At 45.6% G+C, this 22972-nt stretch overlaps 1 protein-coding gene across 10 annotated transcripts in view; it reads left to right on the forward strand.

Annotated features, from left to right (window-relative positions):
* TSC1 (TSC complex subunit 1) overlaps window positions 1–22972 on the forward strand; it is a 50941-nt gene that overhangs the window by 22022 nt on the left and 5947 nt on the right. For 9 of the 10 annotated variants that reach the window (XM_035720333.2, XM_049114936.1, XM_025475605.3 and 6 more), the window contains 16 exons: window positions 170–314; window positions 1740–1894; window positions 2245–2318; window positions 9057–9232; window positions 10600–10715; window positions 11097–11208; window positions 11505–11623; window positions 13428–13497; window positions 13981–14085; window positions 14344–14902; window positions 15813–15856; window positions 16467–16633; window positions 17674–17856; window positions 18885–18995; window positions 19795–19917; window positions 22703–22890. In XM_035720333.2, coding sequence (XP_035576226.1) covers window positions 170–314; window positions 1740–1894; window positions 2245–2318; window positions 9057–9232; window positions 10600–10715; window positions 11097–11208; window positions 11505–11623; window positions 13428–13497; window positions 13981–14085; window positions 14344–14902; window positions 15813–15856; window positions 16467–16633; window positions 17674–17856; window positions 18885–18995; window positions 19795–19917; window positions 22703–22890 — 2447 coding nt within the window. The remainder of the gene's footprint in view (window positions 1–169; window positions 315–1739; window positions 1895–2244; window positions 2319–9056; window positions 9233–10599; window positions 10716–11096; window positions 11209–11504; window positions 11624–13427; window positions 13498–13980; window positions 14086–14343; window positions 14903–15812; window positions 15857–16466; window positions 16634–17673; window positions 17857–18884; window positions 18996–19794; window positions 19918–22702; window positions 22891–22972) is intronic. The other variant, XM_025475610.3, reaches the window with a different exon arrangement.

Consider the following 22972-nt stretch of genomic DNA (forward strand, 5'->3'; position numbering starts at 1 on the left):
TGATCAGCGTGGTTCCCCCTCAAACCGGAGGGATAAGGACATGAGTCTGTGAGGGGACCTCTAATTGTGATCCCCTCAGGATGTAGAGTAGCCTTTCGGGGGGCTTTTAGTGCTGATCCTTATGTTGTGCCTGATGGGTGTTTCTTCTGCTCAACCTTTCCTTCCACAGATGGACACCGACGTCATTGTCCTCACAACAGGTGTCTTAGTGTTGATAACCATGCTACCAATGATTCCACAATCGGGGAAGCAGCACCTTCATGATTTCTTTGATATTTTTGGCCGTCTTTCGTCGTGGTGCCTGAAGAAACCAGGTAAAGATGTCCTTACGTACCTCTCATTCCCTACCGGTGAAGGCTTCGTCAGTGATGAGCTGTAAGGGAAGGACATGTAGAATTCTGTAGCTGGAATGGGTGGTTGTTCCCAGCCAGTTGAGGAGTACCTTGGGTGTACCCACTGTAGGCACATAGAAGAAGCAGGACTGTGGGAAACCTTCCTCATTCTGTTGGCCTAAAAGGATTAGTTGTCAGAGAAACTGGTAGGGTGTAAAACTCCTTAATTGTCACTAAACCTCAATATGTCAAAACACCTTCAGTCCATGTCATAGCAGTGCGGGGTTGAACTTGCGGAGCCTTTGTCTTGCTCTGTTGGTCTGTTGTGACAGAATAGACTTCTGGTTTTGAGAACTTATCTTTTGTACGTGGAGAAGGGAAAATGCAGTGGGTCCTAATTAGTGTCCTTGTTTTAAACAGGGTGGGCTATTTTCCCCCATACTGGCAGGGGGTCCAGCTCTATCCAAATGATTCCTAAGCTATAAGTATGTGGTATTTGGAATCTTTTGGTAAGCCCAGCATCAGATACTCATGTTGAAAAGACCAAGTGTGTAAGCTGTGTGACACCAGATACTGTAGCTTCCTGTATGGGATTAAATAACGAGTCCAAGACCCATGTGATGCTGGTTACTTAGTAGGCTCTTATGGGAGGAAAGGAGCAATCTGTCCATCATGGAAGAGCTGTATGGATACTGTGGTCTGGGTGAGGCTCGATGAACAAAGTGTTCAGATTCTCTCATTCTCAGCTCCTTAAGCCAGTTCCTGGATAATAGTTTTTTCACTCTTTAGTTACAAATCTGCATAGCTAATACAAGCTGATTTCAAAAGGATCTCTCAAATTTGTTCTGCAAATATCTGAATGCATGTTCTGCACCAAGCATCGTGCAAGGCACTGAGGGTGCAGAAGTGAGTATGACAGTGCTCTTCAAGAAACTCAAGAAACTCATGCTGAACAAGACAGTAGATTTTAGGGGGGCATCTGGCTGGCTCAGTTGACAGAGCATGCCACTCTTGATCTCAAAGTCATGAGTTCGAGCCCCATGTGTCACATAGAGTTTACTTAAAATTAAAATAATTTAAAAAATTTTAGGGAGCATAATTATCATGACAAAGGTCAGTATTGTGAGAGTGTTGGGTGAAGACTGGAGAGGAGGACTGGATCAGTAGGAGTCTTTATGGGTCATTCCAAGTAGATCAGTTTATCCAAAGGCCGTAGGGAGACATTGATGGATTTTAAATAGTGTTTGGTGGGTTCAGGTTTGCATTTTAGAAAAACACTCTTGCTATCTTTGGAGAGAGGTAGGAGCAATAGACCGCAGGTCACACCGGCAGCCACATGCTCATGTCTGCTTTACACACGTCATCTTGTGTTTGGCTAAGTCTCCTGTCCGTGATTTCCTGTTTTAGGCCATGTGACAGAAATCTATCTTGTCCATCTCCATGCCAGTGTTTATGCTCTCTTTCATCGCCTCTACGGAATGTACCCTTGCAACTTTGTCTCCTTTCTACGCTCTCACTACAGTATGAAGGAGAACTTGGACACTTTTGAAGAAGTGGTCAGGGTAAGTGAAGACTGCTCATCTAATACTTGCCATACTGTGTGCACAGGCTACACTTGGGTCTTGTGTTCAGTGGGAGACAGATTTTGAAAAGCAGCTCAGCTTCCCCCACCCCCAGTCCTAGGCAGCCACTGATCTGCTTTCTGCCTTTGCAGATGTGCCTCTCCTGATGAGCATTTCACAGACATGGGGTCTTCTGTGACTGGGTTCTTTCATTTGGTGGAATTTTTCAGGGTTCATCCATGCTGTAGCAAGTGTCAAGAGTCCATTCCCTTTTATTGTCAAGTAATCCATTGTGTGGAGACACCACAGAACTTAAGCCTTTTATAATTTGTCAACCCAAACTTTTCTAGCCAATGATGGAGCATGTGCGAATTCACCCGGAATTAGTGACTGGATCCAAGGACCACGAACTGGACCCTCGAAGGTATAGAAATGAAGCTGGTGACTCAGAATTTTACAGCATCTCTTGACAGATTAATAGTGTGATCTAGGCGATGTCCCTATTGAGGTAGTATTTGGGAAGACAGGTTCTTCAACTTACAGAATTGCTCTGTTTTGAAGGGCTTGTACAGCTAAAACTTCTTATGATTCTGAAATATACTCCTCTCTGATGGAGAATTAATAACTTCTCTGGTGGAGCGGAGGCGGATGCAGTGCAGAAACCCGCCCTACAGAACCCCAGAAAGGCTTCCAGCTTCGTGGTAGCAGTGATTTTGTGAGGGAGACTGAGCAGTGTGTGGTTGAGAACAAGCAGATTTGTGGGAAGTGTGGATGCCTATTGGTGAGCCTCCACCTGCATATAGCCAAGTGACTGCCATTCTCCAGGGAGCCCTGAGAAGTTTCCAGGTTTATTCTCTGGAGGAAGTATACCTGTGAGGCTTCCTATTGGAGGATGCCTGGCACAGGGTGGGTGGAGCTGAGAAGGGAGTGGAGTTCTCTTCATGGAGCTGTGAGCTCACCTCCCTCCCCCACCTCTTCTCTGACTGGCAGCTAGGCTGATGCTCCCTCTTGCAGAGGATTGAACCCTTTTTGGGGAAACCAGTCTACAGATAACTGACATTTGGGGATCTTCCAGTAAAAAGCTAGTTCACTGCCTGATCTTACCTCACGGGCCCTCCCCCTGTCACATGGAGCCTCAGGCAGATTAAAACAACTTCATCTGAAAGATATCATGTGTAGAGAGATATACCGTGTGCCTGTAATGGTGAATAGCATCACACAAATACCTGTGCACGCAGCCACCACCCAGCTTCTCAGCAGGAACATTACTGGGTATCTATCTCCCTGTTCGCTGTCCCACTTCAGAGAAACTACCGTTCTTGCTTTTATATTAATCGTTCTTTCTTTTCTTTAAAGTTTTACCCCATGTATTGTTGTGCTTTGGAAAGCTAATTAGGAAGCCAAACCAGGCTAAGGAAAGGGCAGTCCTGTCAATGTTAGACAAAGGTTCTTAGGAGGCAAGGGGAAGAGCCCAGCATCTGTGTCTTAGTCTGGCTTCTTTTCACTGAGAGTTTATAGGATCCCCTTGTCGGGGGAGGGGAATTGGCGGCAAGGTCATTCATGACTGAGACCTGAGAAACATAATGATCACCCTTGTCAGAACATCTGGCAGGGCCTGTAGCAAGGCTGGCTTCTGGATGTGCTGCCAAAACATGGCAGAGGATGAAGACTGCTTGGTTTGCTGCTGCTTGGCTCACTGTGGCCCACCTCCAGGGGCAGTTTAGAGCAGAGTCCATCTGTGGGGCTGATCCAGGCGGAGAGGGGAGCACAAGGCCTTCATCAGTCTTTACTTGGGACAGACTAAGCACAGACAGCATGGGTCATCTGCACGCTGTGTCCCTCCATTAGGAAGATAGTGTGGTGGCAGCAGGGACAAGGGCAAAGGCCTGCGTGTTGGATCCAAACAGGCTGTCTCTCATGCCTCATGCACAGTTGTCCTCTGCCTCTCTCTCATGCAGGACCTCCTATCCCCCATGTCTCCCTTTTTCTGGATTTGCTCTTGTTTTTGTGGAGTGTACCCTCTAGTAGCTCTTAGAGAATGGAAGCAGTTCTGTGACTGGGAACAGACTTCCGGCCCTCCTCATTCTGAAGGCATTATTCCATTGCCACCTTGCTGCTATCTCGCTGCCATGTCACTTGAGATCCAGAGCTGTTCTTTTTTCTCACGTCTGTATCTGCCATGATTTTCTCCATGGGAGCCCAGAGAGCCTTCTCTTTGTTCTCCTTATATTCTGACGTTGCCTGGTCAGAATCTGTTCTCGTTGTTTAATCTTGAAACTCTTATGTTTAAGCTCTAGGAAATTTTCTCTAATTGTCTTGTGCTTGATTTCCTTCCCTCCATTGTGTCTTGTCTGTCTTTCTGGAATTGCTGGGATATAAATTGCGGCCTCCTAGAGTGTTCTCTGCTTTTCTTTGCTCTCCAGTTTTTTTCTCTCTGCTATTTTGTTCTTTCTGAAGGTTTCCTCATCTTCAATTTTGAATCCTGTTGTAAGTTTCCTTCCTAGCACCATGTTCTTAGCATCTAAGTGCTTTTTATAGGTCTCTGAATGTTCCTTTTCCTGGTAGCCTGTTTTGGGTTTTATGGATGCAACCTCTCACAGCTTTGAGAATACTGAGAGTTGTTTGTTCCCTGTGTAATCCATGGACTCTTGTTCTTTTGAAGTCTTCGAGGTTTTTCTCCAAAGATCTGATAATCTGCTTGTATCTGGGTAGGCAGACCAAAAAACTCTGTTCACAGGGATGGGACTTGTCACCTCTAAGCTTCCCGTGTGTGTGTGTGTGTGTGTGTGTGTGTGTGTGTGTGTGTGTGTATCTATCTATCTATCTGAACCTCTGTTGGAGATGTCAGTATCGTGTTCCTCCTGAGCTGGTCAAATTTTTGTAGAGATCAGAAGATCTCTAGCCTGGGGAGGGTCTGGCTGCTACTGTAGGGAAGAGACTGATGGTGGGAGAGGTTAGTGGTCTTGGCATTCAGAATGTATATGCTCACTTAATTCCTTTCTCTGAATGGTACTCATGCCTTCAACTATTTTTGGAGTAGCTCAGTCCCAAAAATCTATTTTACTCTCTCCAGAGAATAGCCCAGGTTTCTGCTGCCTGGGAGCGTGGAGTCAGGGAGGGGACTGTAACTGTCCCTCAAACAGTTTTCACCGTCTTCTTAATGCTAGCTGTCTTCATCTACCTGTTGCTCATCTCCAGTTCTAGAAGTACTTGAGGTGTAAAATTTCTTTAGCTTTTGAAGGATTCTGCAGTATAAGTCAGGTTGACTTTTAGCTTTGAAACAACAGGAGCTTAGGATTCTGCTTTCTTGGACTTGCTACATTGGTTACCTCTGGGCTATCTGCCTTCTAGTTTCAGGAACCTGTAGTGCTGTTCTGTCTTCCCCCATTCTTCTCGTTCTCAGAGATTTATATTTTAAAACAAATAAACAAATCCATGCTGTAGGCTTGGTGGGTCTGGAGGTTGTACAATTGGATGTGTAAGTTCGGTCTATCATGTCTCCCAGCTTAGAGAGCCTCTCTCCCTGTGGGTAGGCAGGGGTCATCTGGCTTTTGAAGAAAGCTCTAACAAAAGACAGGGGACCAACATAGAAGAAAAAGGAGCTAGACAGAAACAGTGATAATGCAGAGAGCAGAGGAGAGCATCTGTAGTAGCCCCCAAGACGGGGCATTTGAACACATGTAGAGGTCAGAGTACCATGGAGGGGAACATTCAGAGGCCAAAGAAAAAAACCCTTGAAGATGAAAACTGAGAGCTAACGTCAAAACTTCAACAAAAGAACTGGAAGGTAAAGTTGAGAGCATCTCAGCAATTGAAGGATAGAGATGAGTATTCTGAGCAGAGAGATAAATGTAAAGTAATCAGTCCAGGAGGTCCAACGTCCAAGAAAAGAGAGCTTTAGAAAGAGAAGAGAAAACTTGTGTGGGGGAAGAAATTGTAAAAGATATAAGAGAAGAAAATTTCCAACACAACTGTGAAAAATACAAAAAAAATACAATGGGAGGATTAAAGGACACGCATTTCCAGATTGAAGGGGCTTACCTGGCGCCCAGCCTCTGTCACTAAGAGAAAAATCTCCTAAGTCTCAAAACACCAGGGATAAACCTTTCAGAGAGAGAAAAACCAAAATGCTTATTAATAAGGATTAAGAAAAATAATAATAATAAGGATTAAGTTGGAATGGTATTAGCTTTTGAAACTAATTGAGACGAAAAGGTTTTAAACATAGAATTCTAGACCTAGCCAAACTGCTGGTCAAGTGTGACATGTTTAGATATGCAAGGAGTTAAATTTACCTCCCATCGACCCCTTCTCAGCTAACTACTTGAGCATGTGTTCCATCAAAATGAGAGTAGAATTCTGTGAGACAGAGTCCAGGAAACAAAGGGATCCGACTTAGGATCATGGTCATGATGAGTCGGGCTAACACTGTGCTGCAGCAGCCCTCGGGACAAACCAGTCTCGACAAAAGTGGGGAAGAGAAGGCTCCAGAGGAAGCTGGTTAGAGGGGGATGGGGATACTTCTTATAGCTTATGTACATATCATTATGTAAAAATTGTATCAGGCATTGTTTCAGAGTTGTTACAGTAAGTTTAGGAAGAATTATAGTAGATACACAGAAGACTGAGGAAAAGGAACAGAAAAATCCAAATTCCAGGACAAACTAAATCTAACAGAAAAGGAAATCTCACAGTACACTGTTGAGCTCACTCACACATAGTATTTGCATAGCGAATAATAGTCACTGAAAACTGATTTTGGAGAAAACAAAACTATGATACACATGTGTTGAGAGCATTGGGGAGGAGGAAAAAGGATACAGAAGTGGCCTACATCCTCACTGACCATAGTAGAAGTCAGTAGATGTAGTGTATAATCTGTACATCGGGAAATTCGGAGCACAGAGCGTATTCTTTAGGAATATGTGAGCAGGGTACCTGTTCAGTCACAGCCAAAGCAGTTGCCAAAGTGGTTCTGGGGAGTGGCATTGGAGGGACCTTTTAATTGACTTTTTAAATGTATTTATTTCATTGATGAATGTTAGATACCATGGAGCACTTCTGTCTTATGTTCCTCTGAGAAAGCAAAAAAAAGTACCGTAGAAATTAACACGCGACTGATTAGATTCTACTTCCCAGTTTCAGAGAGATTAAAATATGAAAAGTCTTTTTAAGAATCAAGGAAATTGGGCAGCCTGGGTGGCTCAGCGGTTTAGGGCCGCCTTCAGTCCAGGGCATGATCCTGGAGACCCGGGATCGAGTCCCACGTCAGGCTCCCTGCGTGGAGCCTGCTTCTCCCTCTGCCTGTGTCTCTGCCTCTCTCTCTCCTCTCTGTGTATTCTCATGAATGAATAAATAAAATCTTAAAAAAAAAAAAAAGAATCAAGGAAATAGTATAAATGCCCATATTACCAATTAAATCAGACATTTAAATGTGTTCTTACTGTATTATGATTCTCACCTTCTCTAAAAGCTGTATTCCTATGTGTACATGAACTCCTGACCCTTCCTCTCACTTCATCCCTTGCTGGTCATGCTGAGAATCCTTGGGGAGGCTACCACCCGTAACACATAGGTGCCTCAGGCAGCGAGCACCTGTGAAGACCAGAGGTGTGACACTGATGTCGAAAGGCTTTCCCCTTAGGGATGTGGCTTATACCCTGGACATTCTCGTTCTGTATTTGATATCACACTTTCAGCATCTCAGATTGAATATTGAGCATTCTAGAACAGCTGTGTAAGAGCAGATGCTTTGTTGGGGTAAACTATGGCATGCCCTTAGTGCTGGGCTGTTTTTCTGTGAAATTTGGAGCATGAAGATTCCTATTTACTTAGAAACCTGTATAGCAAAATTATGTCATCTAGAAGTTTATGCTTCAGCAAGTTATTATTAGGGCTTTGTAGAATGTAGCAAATACTGAGGAGATAAGGAAAAGAACAAAAAAAAAAAAAAAAAAAAAAAAAGAAAGGAAAAGAACATCCCCCATAACCTCAGTTCTTTTAATTTGAACACTTAAGCGTCGTCATCTCTCTCTTTTTGGGGCTTATCTCTGAGTAGTTTTAAATCCTTTATTCATTTAAGCTCATACCCTGACCATCTAACATCACTGAATCTTTGGAAGCATGAGTTTTAAAATCAGCTTTAGGAAAGTATTGTTTACATACGATAAGATTCATTAGTGGGGCAGCCCCGGTGGCACAGCGGTTTGGCGCCGCCTGCAGCCCGGGATGTGATCCTGGAGACCTGGGATCAAGTCCCACATCAGGTTCCTTGCATGGAGCCTGCTTCTCCCTCTGCCTGTGTCTCTGCCTCTCTCTCTCTCTCTCTCTCTCTCTGTTTCTCATGAATAAATAAATCTTTTTTTTTTTTTTTAAAAAGATTCATTATTTTGTTAAGTTTTGACAAAAGTCACAATCACGATAAAGAATGTGTCATCGCCCCCAAGATTCCTCCTTGCCCTTTGTTGTCAGTCTCCTTCCCAGTACTTGGCAACCAGTGACCTGCTGAAGGGATGCTTTTTCTTGATGGTGTAAGAGTTTTTCTTCCATAGAATACATCCCTTTGTTGTGATTTTGGGTTATTTCTCGTCTTTTTTCTGTGACAGGCTGTGCTGAGCATTGTACATCTTGACATAAGTCGATTCCCACAGGCTAAATCTTAGAAGTGGAACTGTCCTCGTGGGTGCTCTCTAGGTTTGAGTCTTTCTGTGCAGCATTTCCAGCCTAGAGATGGATTAGAATGCCCCAGGATTTGATAGGAGATCTTCAGTTGGCCTCAGCTACACAGCAGTTTCTGGCCCTCCCTGTTCTTTGATTACCCTCATTCTGAAAGCGATTCCCAGGTTCCCCTGGTGACTGCTTGGCATAGTTCATGCTCTCTTTTGAGGATATGCCCAGCCTTTTGTTGATGACATTTTTGTTTCAGATTAGTTTCTGATAACCTGATATGACCATTTTCAATAGGGAAGGTAGAAGTTTATAAAATGAACGGCCGATTCTTAATATACCAGCACTGTTTAGTATTTGGGCAGGCGGGGGGGTCTGTCTCGTCCTCTGAAGGTGCCAGTTCTGCACCTGGCCTTGCTTTAGTGTTCTCAGTGGCTTGGTTGCTTGATTAAATGGATTACAATTTGCCTTTCTTAACTGCCGTTGCCTTTTCCAGGTGGAAGAGATTAGAAACACATGATGTTGTAATAGAGTGTGCCAAAATCTCTCTGGACCCCGCAGAAGCCTCATACGAAGATGGCGACTCCATATCCCCGCAGGTGTCAGCGCGCTTTCCTCATCGTGCGGCTGATGTGGCCACCAGCCCTTATGTTGACACGCAAAACAGCTGTGGTAAGAGTGACACCGGCACTTAACCTGCCTCACGGGTTTGTTTCTGGAAAGCATGGCTCATTTATATCAACTGTGTTTTCTTTTCCTGGGATAAAACTCAATTCAGCTCCCAGGAACAGTTTCCCAAATGTTGAAAATTAGAATTTGCCTCCAGTTTTTCCTGGTTAACCCGTCTTTCAGGTTTCATTCAGAGTCCTATGTCCTTGGTCTCCTACCCGAGAGTATGCCAGTGGGCTTGGGGGTGGGTTTTTAATACATAAAAAGGGAAATAGACTCAAGTTTTCAAATTTTAGGCAGACCCCGCTCAGGGAGTCTTTCTGTGTTTCAGACACTTGCAGTGAGGCTCCTGGGCTGGGCTGTAGTACTGACAGAGTTTGAGTGAGTCTGGACAATTTAGAATTGGTTTCTAGAGGGCAGCCCCAGTGGCTTAGCGGTTTAGTGCCACCTTCAGCCCAGAGTGTGATCCTGGAGACCTAGGATCGAGTCCCACGTCAGGCTCCCTGCATGGAGCCTGCTTCTCCCTCTGCCTGTGTGTCTCTGCCTCTCTCTCTCTCTGTTTCTGTCTCTAATAACTAAATAAAATCTTAAAAAAAAAAAAAAAAAAAAAAAAAGAATTGGTTTCTAGAAAAGGCAGGCTTAATCTGTAGGTAGTACCCACTAAAAGGGTCATCCAGGCTGTGCTTTTTCATGTTATCCTGAAACTTCACTTGACATCAAACTGTCCTGAACTTGGTGTGCCTGGGAGGCTCAGTCAGTTAAGTGTCCAGCTCTTGGTTTGGGCTCAGGTCATGGTCTGGATGGTCTCAGGGTCCTGGGAGCCCTGCACTGGGGAGTCTGCTTGAGATTCTTTCCCTCTTCCTTCCCTCTCCCCTGCCCTTCCCCCACTCTCTCCCTTTCCCCCACTCTCTCCCTCCCAAGTAAATAAATAAAATTGTAAAAAACCAAACAAAGAAATAGCCTTACTGGAGTTTATTTCCAAAGAGCCATTTAAAGAGCCATTCAAGGGATCCCTGGGTGGCGCAGCGGTTTGGTGCCTGCCTTTGGCCCAGGGCGCGATCCTGGAGACCCGGGATCGAGTCCCACGTCAGGCTCCCGGTGCATGGAGCCTGCTTCTCCCTCTGCCTGTGTCTCTGCCTCTCTCTCTCTCTGTAACTATCATAAATAAATAAAAATTTAAAAAAAAAAAAAAAAAAAAAAAATAAAGAGCCATTCAAATATTACTTTGTCCCTGGGATGTCTGGAGTCCCCTCAGTTTTAAGTATGAACATTATCAAATGGTTTAGAGGGCCATATTTTTTTTTGTTGTTGTTTTCAGAATAATTTAAAGTCACACACTAACCTCACATGTCCTTTCCCTTTCATTTTAGGGAGTGCTACCTCGACCCCTTATTCCAGCTCTCGGCTGACGTTGCTAAATACGCCCGGGCAGCCACCTCAGACTCTGAGTCCCCCGTCGACACGGCTGTTGACTGAGCCGCCACAAGTATGGTGTTAAAGAGTGCCTGCTTGCTTCTCTGCTTGCTGGTGAAGCTGTTTGGGTCAGGATTTAGCATATGCTTGGGAAAATCTCATTCTGCTCCTTTTAGGAGTTATTCTTTTTTTTTTTTTTTTTTTTTTTTTTTTTTTTTCTTTTTTTTTTTTTTTTTTTTTTTCTTTTAGGAGTTATTCTTAAGGACAGGTGGTTTTAGGAAAGTTAGTCACTATTCCCACTTGGGTTTCTCTTGGAGGCTAGATTTACAGAATGCCTCTTGTCTCATAATAAAGCTTTAAATAAGATGCCTTTTTCCATTTGGTCATGGATATAAGCCTTAGGGATGACTTGGTGTTCACTTCTCATTGCTGACATTTTGTATTAACTTCCCAGGCTACTCTTTGGAGCCCATCTATGGTTTGTGGTATGACCACTCCTCCAACTTCTCCTGGAAATGTCCCACCTGATCTCTCACACCCTTACAGTAAAGTCTTTGGTACAGCTGGTATGTATGTCTGAGGTGGGATTCAGTTGGTTGGCCTGGGCCCACTGTGCAGGGCAAGGAACTGTCTTTTAGATCCAGCAGTGAGTTAGGGGCTGCTTATAATAGCCTGTCTTTGACAACTCATGCTTTGCAAACTCTGGGGTTTTCAGAACCTAGAAAGTAAACAAATAAAGATGGCTTTAGATCCCGAGAAAGTTCTCTAGCAGCTTTCTTAACTGTCCCAGGCAGGCTGAAAGAATTCAGAGTTTTGTAATAGGCTCAGTGATGGTGTATATGTTGTCCTTGTCTGTGAGCAGGTGGAAAAGGAACTCCTCTGGGAACCCCAGCAACTTCTCCTCCTCCAGCCCCATTGTGCCACTCGGATGACTATGTGCACATTTCCCTCCAGCAGGCCACAGTCCCAGCTCCCAAGAAGGTATGTACAGACTTGTCCATGGTCCTTCTGCCCCAGCACAGGGCCCTGAGTGCAGCCTCGCTCTGGGAAGGAACCCTGTTGTGTCAGATGGAATTTGGACCTGAAATGTGATGGGTTTGGATCAGAACAACTGAAAATAGACTGGCTAGCGCTCTCAGAGCATGATCTGCTTACCCTGGGAGGTGGATTGCTTTTGTAGTAAGACTAACCTGCTCTTTCCCCTTTTGACTACTTTGGCGCTCATAAGCATGGTCCAGAACAATAGGGTGAAGGGCCCGCCCCCAGCACAAATCAGGGCAAGCAGCAAACTGTCCAGTGTGCATTGCTGCCTTCTTCCTTGGCATGTTTTCTTCAGTTTAAAAGAACAAAGATAAACCCGAAATACCAGTATCTTAAGAGAGGGCTATAGAAAGCAGTAAAAATGATTAATTTTATTATATTGCGACCCTTGACATTTCTATATGTTTAACATTCTTTGAGATAAAATAGGAGAGACATCACAAACACTTGTGCCGTTACTTGAGTTGATTGTTGGACCAGCTGCATTTTTTGTGGAGTACCAGTCTTATTTGGAAGATCAGCTGACTGACAAACTGAGTGGTTATTTAGATCTGGGTGTGGGACAGGCTACTGCTTACGTGACCAGCTGAGTCTGTCACTTCAAAATAAACAATGGACAGTCTTTGCTATAAGTGATAAAATTTGGTTTTCAGGTGCAATTAGAATATGAAAAACCTGATCTCTGTCACCATGATCCTTGATAGTGTCTCCAAGACTTTTATGAAGAGATTGAAAAGTCCAGGAGAGCTTGGTGAATAATTGAGTTTTTGATGTCATATAGTGAATAGTTCCTCATTGGGAAACCCTGCAAAATGCGGCAAGCCAGTATCTTCTAAATGTCCAGTGTGTGATGTTTCGGAGCCACTGTAGGTAAAAGCTGCATTCAGAGTACAGAGTAGACTAGTGGACTTTAGCACAGTATGAGGGGTGGAGTGCCATGGTTTCAGATCCTACACTGTAACTAACCTTTAAGAAGTGACTCCTTGTCAAGTTTTGGTGTGACATTAAAGATTAAGTCTTTTTGTAACTACTTAACACTGGGGCTCAAAAGTTCCTACATATACTTTAGGCAAAATAACGTATTGCAACAGATTGAAAGCAGAGGCAGACTTGAGCATCTAGCTCTCTTCCATTAAGCCAGATACTGAAGAGATAGCACAAATGTAAAACAGTTCCACCCCTCTAAGTTTCTTTTTATTGTTTTGGGAACTATGGTTGTTTTTCATAAAAATTTAAATCACTTAGGTTTACATGTAATGGATTTGTTATTTTTAAGTGAATTAGTAAATAGTTTTAAATTTTTTGGTCTGATTTCTGATGTAACTATCAATAGTGAGAACCACATAAATACAAGTTTATGGGACTTTCTTTTTTGATTTTTTATTTTTTAAAGATTTTGTTTATTTGAGAGAGAATGAGAGCATGAGCAGAGGAGGGAGGGGCAGAGAGAGAGGGTGAAACAGACTCTGCTAAGCAGGGAGCCCAGTGTGGGACTTGATCCCAGGACCCCAAGATCATGACCTGAGCTGAAGGCAGACACCCAACCAACAGAGCCACCCAGGTGCCCTGGACTCTCAGTTTTTAAGATCATAAAGGCACCCTGAGACCAAATAGTTTGAGAACCACTGAGCTAAACTTTAAACTCTTTTATATTGTGTTAAAGTTTTAGATTTTTAGAATATGTATTTTACCTAAGGGAACGTAATTTTCTGCCCTGTGACTTAAATGGTACCTATCTTTTCAGGAAGAGAAAACAGATTCAGCAAGGCCCTGTCTACACAGACAGCACCATCTTCCAAACGACAGAGGATTAGGTAAAGTCTCTGGGTAACCCTAGACCTTGCTTGTCTCTTCTTAGGTTATCTGTGCAATGGAGAAAATTCAGGAACACCACAAAACAATGAAGCTCAGAGATAATGAAGTATAATTAATTCTAAAAACCGACCTAATAATAACACCAAAAAAAGCTTTTAAGCTATTGCAGTGAAGTACCTGTGACCTGTGTTTTGAGCTGGTCAGACTGTGGTATTTATCTGTTCTCTGAGACATTAAGAATGGAGGATTTTATTTTCTGTGGGATTATGTTTTTGGTACCTTTAATTAGACCCTTTGTGGTAGCCTTGCTTTCTGGAGTCACTCCAGGGAGAGTGGTTTCTAGCCTTCTCCCTTCACTTGGCAGGAGGAATCAGTATGGATGTTGTCTATTGCTGTGCGAGCAGTGTTACAGTTGTGGGGGTTTTATATATGTGTGTGTGTGTATATATATATATATATATAAAATCTTTGTTTTTCTTTAGAAGAGCTACCTGGCCTCAAAGGTTCTGTCACTCTAAGTGATCTTCCAGGGTTTTTAGGGGACCTTGCCTCTGATGAAGATAGCGTTGAAAAAGACAAAGAAGAAGGTAGTGTGTGGGATTCTGGGGTTGGATGCGATTGCTACGAAAACTGGGATTTAGTGTCAACACTCCCAGGTTTACTTGGTTTTTCTTCTCCTGGGGGAAGGAGGTGGGAGTTTTATTGTGGGCCCTATGCCAGGGAAAGGAAGGCTGCTTTTATGGGTTGCTCTGGATGGCCCTTAACCCCACACAGCCCCACGCTGCCTAGCCTCACCTAGATGGCCTGTTTACAGTGGTGTCTCTTACCTCCCTTCGTCTTCTCAGCGGCGATATCAAAAGAGCTCTCAGAGATCACGACGGCTGACACTGAGCCCCTGGTTCCTCGAGGAGGCTTTGACTCTCCCTTCTACCCGGACAGTCTCCCGGGCTGTCCTCGCAAGACCCATTCAGCCACCTCTGGTCCTCAGGGTACCAGTGTGAATCCTGAACCTTTCAACTCCTCCTTGGACAAGCGTGGGCCAGACACACCAAAGCAAGCCTTTACTCCCATAGACCTGCCCTGTGGAGGCACCCACGAAAGCCCTGCCGGGGACAGGGAGCGCCAGACTTCGCTGGAGACCAACATCCTCACTCCCAGCCCTTGTAAAATTCCACCTCAGAGGGGAGTGGGGTTTGGAAGTGGGCAGCCTCCCCCTTACGATCATCTTTTTGAGGTGGCATTGCCAAAGACCGCCCATCATTTTGTCAGCAAGAAGACCAAGGAACTGTTAAAGAAAGCAAAAGGAAACACAGAGGAAGACTACCCGCCCTCAACCTCCCCAGCAGAAGTTCTGGATAGGCTGATCCAGCAGGGAGCCGACGCGCACAGCAAGGAGCTGAGTCGGTAAGGGCCCAGCCGCTGCGTCCTTTCCCTAGGCATCCCCTCAGCATAAGATATGGGAAGTGCAGGAGGGGACAGGATTTGTTCTCTGTGTTCACAGAGGCAGCTGGCTCCTCTCTGTCCTCCCAGCTCCCGTCTTTGCGCGTGCGCAGCTGTGTGGTGTCCTCACCGCTGTCCTGCGAGGACGTGCTCACACGTGCTCTCAGAATGTTAGGATGAGGGTCTGGTGTTAGGTGACCTAGGAACCTCTGTCTTGGTGTGTAGTCCTCCAGCTGCAGGTTTGGTTTTCCTGTTTGGGTAGCACGGTTCGTCAGATGGAAGGTCTAGTCAGTGGCATTTCAAGGGCAACCCAAGGGCAACCCGGGGGGCCCTACCCCTCCTCTGTGCTGGCACACAGGCTTTCCTAGGAGAGGCCTGTCTGAGCTGTTGTTCAAAGCCTCCTCCTACTACCCTTCCCAGTGGTTAGGAGGGGGCTTGAGAATTCCAGCAGGTGGAATTTAACAGAGATTTGTCTTTTTGAATGAGATTTGGTGTAACAGGCTCAGGTACATTACCTACTTTTTCCTTAAACTTGGCTACCCGCTGTGTATTTCAGTGCAGAGGGTTGAAAATAGCTGGTAGTATGTTTGATCTCTCAGTCGCCTTGGAGAGTTGAGCAAACATTGGCCCAGGCGTGAGCTCCAAGGGAGGGCATTGGCACCCTGGAGACTCGGTCATGCTTGGTGGGGGTGTCGACCCTCCGTCCAGTGCACGCCACCGCCTCTAACTCCCCGTGGACCTGCGGATTGAAACTTTCTTCTGCCTCTCCTGCTCTTGACCACAAGGATGTGATCTAGCCTTGCGCAATCAACATTCCAGAGACGGTTGTCCAGGCGAGCTTGGTAACTTTATTCCCCCAAACCTTTCTTCCTAGGTTGTCTTTACCCAGCAAGTCTGTCGACTGGACCCACTTTGGAGGTAAAGTTGTTACTTGCACTGTAGGCCCAGCCTGTGTGGATCCTGCGTGCTTGTCGCCTTTTCTGTCCTCGAAGGAGGTGTGCCCTGTAGGAGCAGGTCTCCCCTCTGCTGTGGCTCCAGCCAGCGTATCTGCTTGGCCTCTATTGTCTCAAATGTTGCAATGCCAGCATTTCTACTTGTGAAAAGTGCCACGTAGCATGTGTCTGAGGGTAGAAGTGCAGAGAGTACAAACCTTGTGCCAGGCTTTCCTAGGAAAGACCCTGAGGTCAGTGGTGCTGGAGCTGTGCCTGGGGGAGTACACAACATGGGAGAGAAGAAAGGAGCCTTGAGTAACTGTACGTATGGTTTGGGTCTGTGGGGAAAAGTCAGTGAAGCTCTTAGGAGTCCTGCCATGTTCTAGCTTTTTGTGTTCCTTTAATGGGGAGCTGGGTAGTAAATCCTCTCCCCCCTCCCCTGGTACGTGACTGTTGCTGAGACCCAGGTGACCATTTCAGAATGGTGACTTGTTTCTGAAAGAATTGTGTTTCTTAAGCTAGCTAACCGTGGGAGGGTCTTGACGGAACCATCTGTAAAAGGCATCTCTGCCACCCTCCCTCTGCTTTAAAATCAGGCTCTCCTCCCTCAGATGAGATCCGAACCCTCCGTAACCAGTTGCTTTTACTGCACAACCAGTTACTCTATGAGCGTTTTAAGAGGCAGCAGCATGCTCTCCGAAACAGGCGGCTCCTCCGCAAGGTGATCAAGGCGGCAGCTCTGGAGGAGCACAATGCTGCTATGGTGAGCGTCACGGGGGCTACGTGGAAGGGGCATTGCAGTGTTTGTTGGTCATGTGTAGACAGTGGCCACTGAGTTGGGGCCTAAGCTTTCCATCTCTGGTCTACTCAATGCTGCAGTTGGGGGTGCTGGCTGGGTCTCCAAATGGCCTTGCTGCTCTCGGAACCTGTGGGATGAGTGATTTTCGTGTGTGTGTGTGTGTGTGTGTGTGTATGTGTGTGTGTGTGTGTGTCTGTAATTGCCTAGAGTGATCATAGAGCATTATCTTGTTTCTCAAAATACAAAATCAACTCTCCTCAAGTTATTTTATGGCAGACCTCTTGTAACATAGTGGAGAAGCCAGTCAGACCTGGAGGCCACTGGTCTTGGCTTAGCCTTGGCTCTGCCACTTTTTTGCCTTAGGAAAATAGCTTAGTCTCTTGCAGCCTCTTTTACCAATTCTGTAAAACAGGAATAATGATAATAGCACACACTTTTTAAGCATGGTGCTAAAGAAGTCATGTGACTACTTGCTCGGTGCCTGAGTGGGCAGCCAATAAATGTTCATTATTTTTGGTGACCTTGATTGATAGCATTTATTAGAGGTCTTTTGCCAGCACTGCTAATTAGCACTTTTTTTTTTTTTTTTTTTTTTTAGAGATTTTATTTATTTATTCATGAGAGACACAGAGAGAGATAGGCAGAGACACAGGCAGAGGGAGAAGCAGGCTCCATGCAGGAAGCCCGATGCGGGACTCGATCCCGGGCAGAAGGCAGGCACTAAACCGCTGAGCCACCCAAGGATCCCCCTAGTTAGCACTTTGGAAGCTGTTGGGAGTAATTGGTACCTGAGAAAAGTTCTTCCAGCATCTTACGATCCATTGGCTACTGTGAAATTGGTAACCTGTGACCTCTAGCCCAGCTGGACGGTTGTGAACCGGCGGATGCTGGGGCCTGTGATGACAGCTTCAGGGTGGCGTGTGGCTGTTGGCATGGGTTACATGTGCTCCTCACCACTCACGTTTGAAGGCAGCTGAAATGATTACGTCTTTGGTCTCTGCTAGAAAGACCAGTTGAAGTTACAGGAGAAGGACATCCAGATCTGGAAGGTTAGTCTACAGAAGGAACAAGCCCGGTACAGCCAGCTGCAGGATCAGCGAGACACGATGGTCACCCAGCTCCATAGCCAGATCCGACAGCTGCAGCATGACCGGGAGGAGTTCTATAACCAGAGCCAGGAGCTGCAGGTATGGGCGGCAGCCCCAGACACGGGCAGCCAGGAGAGGACACACCAGCGCCTCGCTCATCCCAGCCAGCACAAAGGGCTTTTCTACACTGCAGCACATAGATTGCATTTAGGGCAAAGGTTCCCCGGCTCTCTTGGGTTGTCCATAGTTCCGGTAGCAGTTTGGTAACTTCCCTGGCATTCCACAACCAAAAGTTTTGTTTTTTAAGATTTTATTTATTTATTCATGAGAGACACACACACAGAGGCAGAGACATGGCAGAGGGAGAAGCAGGCTCCATGCAGGGAACCCAATGTGGGACTCAGTCTCAGGACTCCAGGATCACACCCTGGGCTGAAGGTAGACGCTAAACCGCTGAGCCACCCAGGGATCCCCAGGTGTACTTGTTAAAGCAGGTCTAAACAATTTAGTATTTACATTCTGACAACTCAGCAGCTGTTTGAAAACAATACACTTAAATTTAAGTGGTATTTCTTTTTTTTTTTAGATTTTGTTTTTAAATGACCACAGTAACTTACCAGTTACTGTGTGCGCCCCTGTCAGATACCCATAGAGGCTCAGACCTTGCAGTCACATTGGACACTAACACCCTCATTTCCCACTTCACACTGATATTCACATGGTGGTTTTTATCCCAACAAACACCTGAACCCAGCTCTACAAAGATACTACGTCACCACAGGCTCATGCTCACTCTGAACTCCTCCAGTTTGTAATTCACATGATGACCGACAGGTGTCACTGCGTTCCTCTCAAAAATTTAAAATCTCCCAGCAGCCCTGTGGTGGCTCCAGGCTCCAGGGTTCTTCAGTGCACAATTTGGGGACAGCTGATCTCAGATCTTTTTGTTCTTTTGCTAAACAAATCAAGAACTTAGGAATCAACCAAAACTTAATTCTTAAAACTAAGGAGCTAAATCCCAATGGCCCAAGAATAGTAGAGCAGCTGAGAGGCTGGGCTTCCCCACTCATCCGAGGGCCGGCAGCTGGGTGGTGCTGTGTAACTTCCTGGCACATCTCTTTGGACAGACGAAGCTGGAGGACTGCAGGAACATGATCGCAGAGCTGCGTCTGGAATTGAAGAAGGCCAACAGCAAGGTGTGTCACACCGAGCTGCTGCTCAGTCAGGTGTCCCAGAAGGTAAGAAATGGGTGTGGGCTTCTCCTCACATCTCTTGCTGACATTCTTCCTTCAGACAGGGCAAGTATATTACCTGAGTGCCTCCAGCAGGGGTTCCCACTCCTCAGGGGAAATGGGGCACTGTGTGGAGGCATTTGGTTCCAATTTTAGCATATGTCCTGCTGAGGTGAGCATGTATAGGGGCATTTTTGGTGCTACTGACATCAAGGGGGCAGGGGCCTGGGTGCTGCACACACTCCACAACATACAGGACAGTCTCTGCAGCAGAGAATTGCCTGGGTGCACCTTGTCTGTGTGTGTCCCAGGGAACTCTTACTTAAATACTCATTTATGTAAATGTGGAAAGTTTGTTCCCGAAAAGTTCTTGAGTTGGGATCCCTCCCTTCTTGGGATTCACTGCACTATGTATAAGTCACTTATGAACAAGTGAGTTTTCCTGTGCTTTAAACCTGGACCTCATGTCCCCGCAGTGATGGTCACAGACATCACTATAGGTGATGTCTCTATAGGTCCTCTATAGGTGTCTTGTGGGTGGCCATTTTGATGTAGCAAATCTCTGCTGCTTTGCCTTTGCACAGCACCATTTTGAAGTGCATTTCTGTCCATCATCGTGGCCCTTGGACACCTTCTTCACCAGCAGCCATTGCATTAAGGGATTTGAAATTGTGGGATTTTATTGTCTCCTAGCACTGAAACCCTGAGGTGCTAACTAGCTGGTCCCTGTGTACTGCCCATCTGCCAGATGTGTGCCATGGCATCCCTCACTTTGCACCCCCACCCCCCCCTGTGTTTTGGTTAGCTCTCAAACAGCGAGTCGGTCCAGCAGCAGATGGAGTTCTTGAATCGGCAGCTCTTGGTCCTGGGGGAGGTCAACGAGCTGTATCTGGAGCAACTGCAGAGCAAGCACTCGGATACCACGAAGGTATGCTGGGGCCCGGGGGGCCACAGCCCAGGGTATGGGGGTGGGGACCCATAGGACGCAGGCAGCGTGTCTGCAGCAGGCTGCACAGGATGGTTCCCAAGAGGTCTAAGTGCCTTCCTAGTGGCCGTCCCCGCTCACTGGCCTGGTGGGTGAGCACTCTTCAGCTGTTGTATAGGCCTGTTTCCTCTAGTTGGCTTGCTTTGAAATTAAGTCAGGGGTAAGTGAAAGCATCTCATGGTAATTGGTACAGAGTAGCTGGTAAAGGGTTTGTCTTCTTTTACCTGTGCCCGCTTCAAGAGGCAGAAGGGGAGAGAAACAAAAAAAGGATAGGGAGCCAGTTCTGTTGAACATAACTTTTAGGAATGTGGGTATATACTGGTATACGTATTTTTTCTTCCTTTTTATGTTGAATTTAATTTCAGCAGATGGTGGTTCAGTCCTGGCAACAAGGCCAGCATCAGGATGATCTTACACTAATTAGTGTCTCACCAGTGGTGTTGAGGCAGAAGTTTTATGTCACTTCATAAATAGCCTCGGGTAATGTTAGTGAATGAGTCGGGAATGAGTTCGAATGGAATTTTAATAGTAAATGCTCAGATGCTTCCTGTCACTAACTTCTCCATCACACACAGGTTTTCTTTTTAGGATTTCTTAGGCTTGTGCTTTGTAAAGCTCCTTTTTTGACCAAATGTAAAAAGTAGTCTTAGAAACAAAGAGATGCAATTTTCATAATAGAGTTACTCCTTATTTCTCAGCTCCTCTCAGCTCTCAGATTCAGACTCCCTTTAGAAGGATGTTAAATGTGGAACTTTCTAGAAACCAGCTAGCACTCATTTTGGAGGTATAATGGGTTTGGGAAAGAACGAGGGGTAAACAGACCTAAGAGACAGGAGAACCTCTGAAAATGCTGACTGAAATGCATTCCTCATATCTGCTGAGAGAAGTCACAGCTGGGCTGGCCTCTCTGGTGCTGCCTTCAACTGGAACACTTGGATTCCCGGGGCCTCTGGAGCCACCTGACCTCTTGGGGCCCTGCTTCACACTCCCTAAGGAGACGTGATGACCCTGACATACAGCAGTTATGTCATGCCTGTATTCATAAGCCGGAACAACAAAGCCCACTAACCCGGCTTAACAGTAAGAAGTTGCTTTCACTTGACAAGAAGTCCCAAAGCAGGTGAGTTCCAGGCTGGTCATGTAAGCAGTTTATGAACAGCATCAGAGAGTCTCATTATGGGGCATCTGACTGGCTCACTCAGTAGAACGTGCCACTCTTTTTTTTTAGGACTTTTTTTTTTTTTTTTTTTTTTTCCTAAAAAGCTCCCAGTTCTTTCCATTCTCCTGCCTCACCTGACATATCGCAGCAACTTTGTCCTCTGGCTGGCTTGCCGATGGTTGCATGGTGTATGCACAGGTAGGGTGCTCACAGATAGACACCACTATTTCCCCTGGAAAGAGGAGAGGTCGCTTCCTGTGGGTCTCTCTCAGTGAGGAAGCTTTGCCAGGAACCCCTTACCAGCCTTCCCACCGTTGCTGTTGGCTAGAATGTGTCTTGTGCCCATTCCTAGCTCAGTCATTGCCTTGAACCTGTCAGGATTTGCCCTTGGGCCAGGAGTCAGGCTTCCTCTTGTTTAGTCAAGTGGGGAGGCAGGGTGGTAGTATCTGAGGGTCAATTGGGCTTGGCTGGTAGGTGCTGAGTATAGCACCTCCTGCAGTGGCTGTGAGGGTTCATGGAGGCACATGGATGCTCCTAGTTCAGTACTTCCTTTGATTCTCCATAAAGAGCTACTGTCACTGATGACAAAGGCCCGATTTGTTCACCTAACCTGTGTTGAAGTCTGGAGCCCTTGGGCACAGCTAGAATGGCCACATGATCTGGTGTGCAGTTCTGAGTGTAAAGCTGTGGAGTTCTATGCACCAAGAAAGCATTCACTGCTAATCATCAAGGCAGGGACACTTCCATGGAAGCTCATCTCTTTGCTACTTAGGGTTTATCTTTTTTAATAAAAAATCTATGGTAAGTTTTATGTTATGTATACCTTACTGCAGTAAAAAACACACAACAAGAACATAACACATATTTGTTAGAAGAATGTTCTTTCTGTGTCTCTCCTGAGCATGAGTGTACACTTGCCGTGGGTTCACCTGGTTTGGTCTGTCGGCAGGCAGCGCATCTGCCTGGCGTGATCTGTAAGCCTGCAGGGCAACCTGCCCACCATGCTGCGCCCACTAGCTTTCCCTTAATCGGTGTGAAAGGAGAAAAATCTAAAAGAAAATGAAGCACCCACGACATCACTGTGTTGAAATTTTAACTGAATATCTATATGGTTTCATTGGGTGTTTGTGATTGTCAGCGTTTATGTGGTTGATCCTACTGTTCATGTGGTTTTATGTAAAGCCTGCTTTTTTATCTTTTTACTGACACATACACTGTAAGTTTACTAAAAACTTTAAAGTATATACAAAATGTACCTTAACTCACTTAACTGTTCTCCTGGCATTAGACTAACAGTACTTTTTTTTTTTTTGCCCTTCTAAACATGCTGCATGATTCTTTTTGTGCCAAAACGTCTAGTCTTGTTTCAAATGATTTCCTCAGGGGCAGATTTCCAGGAGGGGTTATTAGATTAATACTTTCGTCCAGCTTACTTTGTAGAAAGTTGTACCAAATCCGATTACCAGCAGCAGTGCACCAAAGTGCCTCCTCAATGCTTAGTGCCTCGGTTTTGCACAGTGGATGCAGCACATTCGTTTTCTCAGGGACTAACTCCAGCACCTCTTGTAGGAGGTAGAGATGATGAAAGCTGCGTGTCGGAAAGAATTAGAGAAAAACAGAAGCCACGTTCTCCAGCAGAATCAGAGGCTCGATACCTCTCAGAAACGGATTTTGGAACTGGAATCTCACTTGGCCAAGAAAGACCACCTTCTTTTGGAGCAGAAGAAATATTTAGAGGACGTCAAAGTCCAGGCAAGGTAACTCCCGTGGGGACAGGTTTCTGCAGTGATGTGTTCCTTTGTTGGTAGGGCATTTTATATTCTGGGATGGTCTGTATTT

Source organism: Canis lupus, chromosome 9 (genome assembly GCF_003254725.2).
Source record: "Canis lupus dingo isolate Sandy chromosome 9, ASM325472v2, whole genome shotgun sequence".
Taxonomy (NCBI): domain Eukaryota; kingdom Metazoa; phylum Chordata; class Mammalia; order Carnivora; family Canidae; genus Canis; species Canis lupus.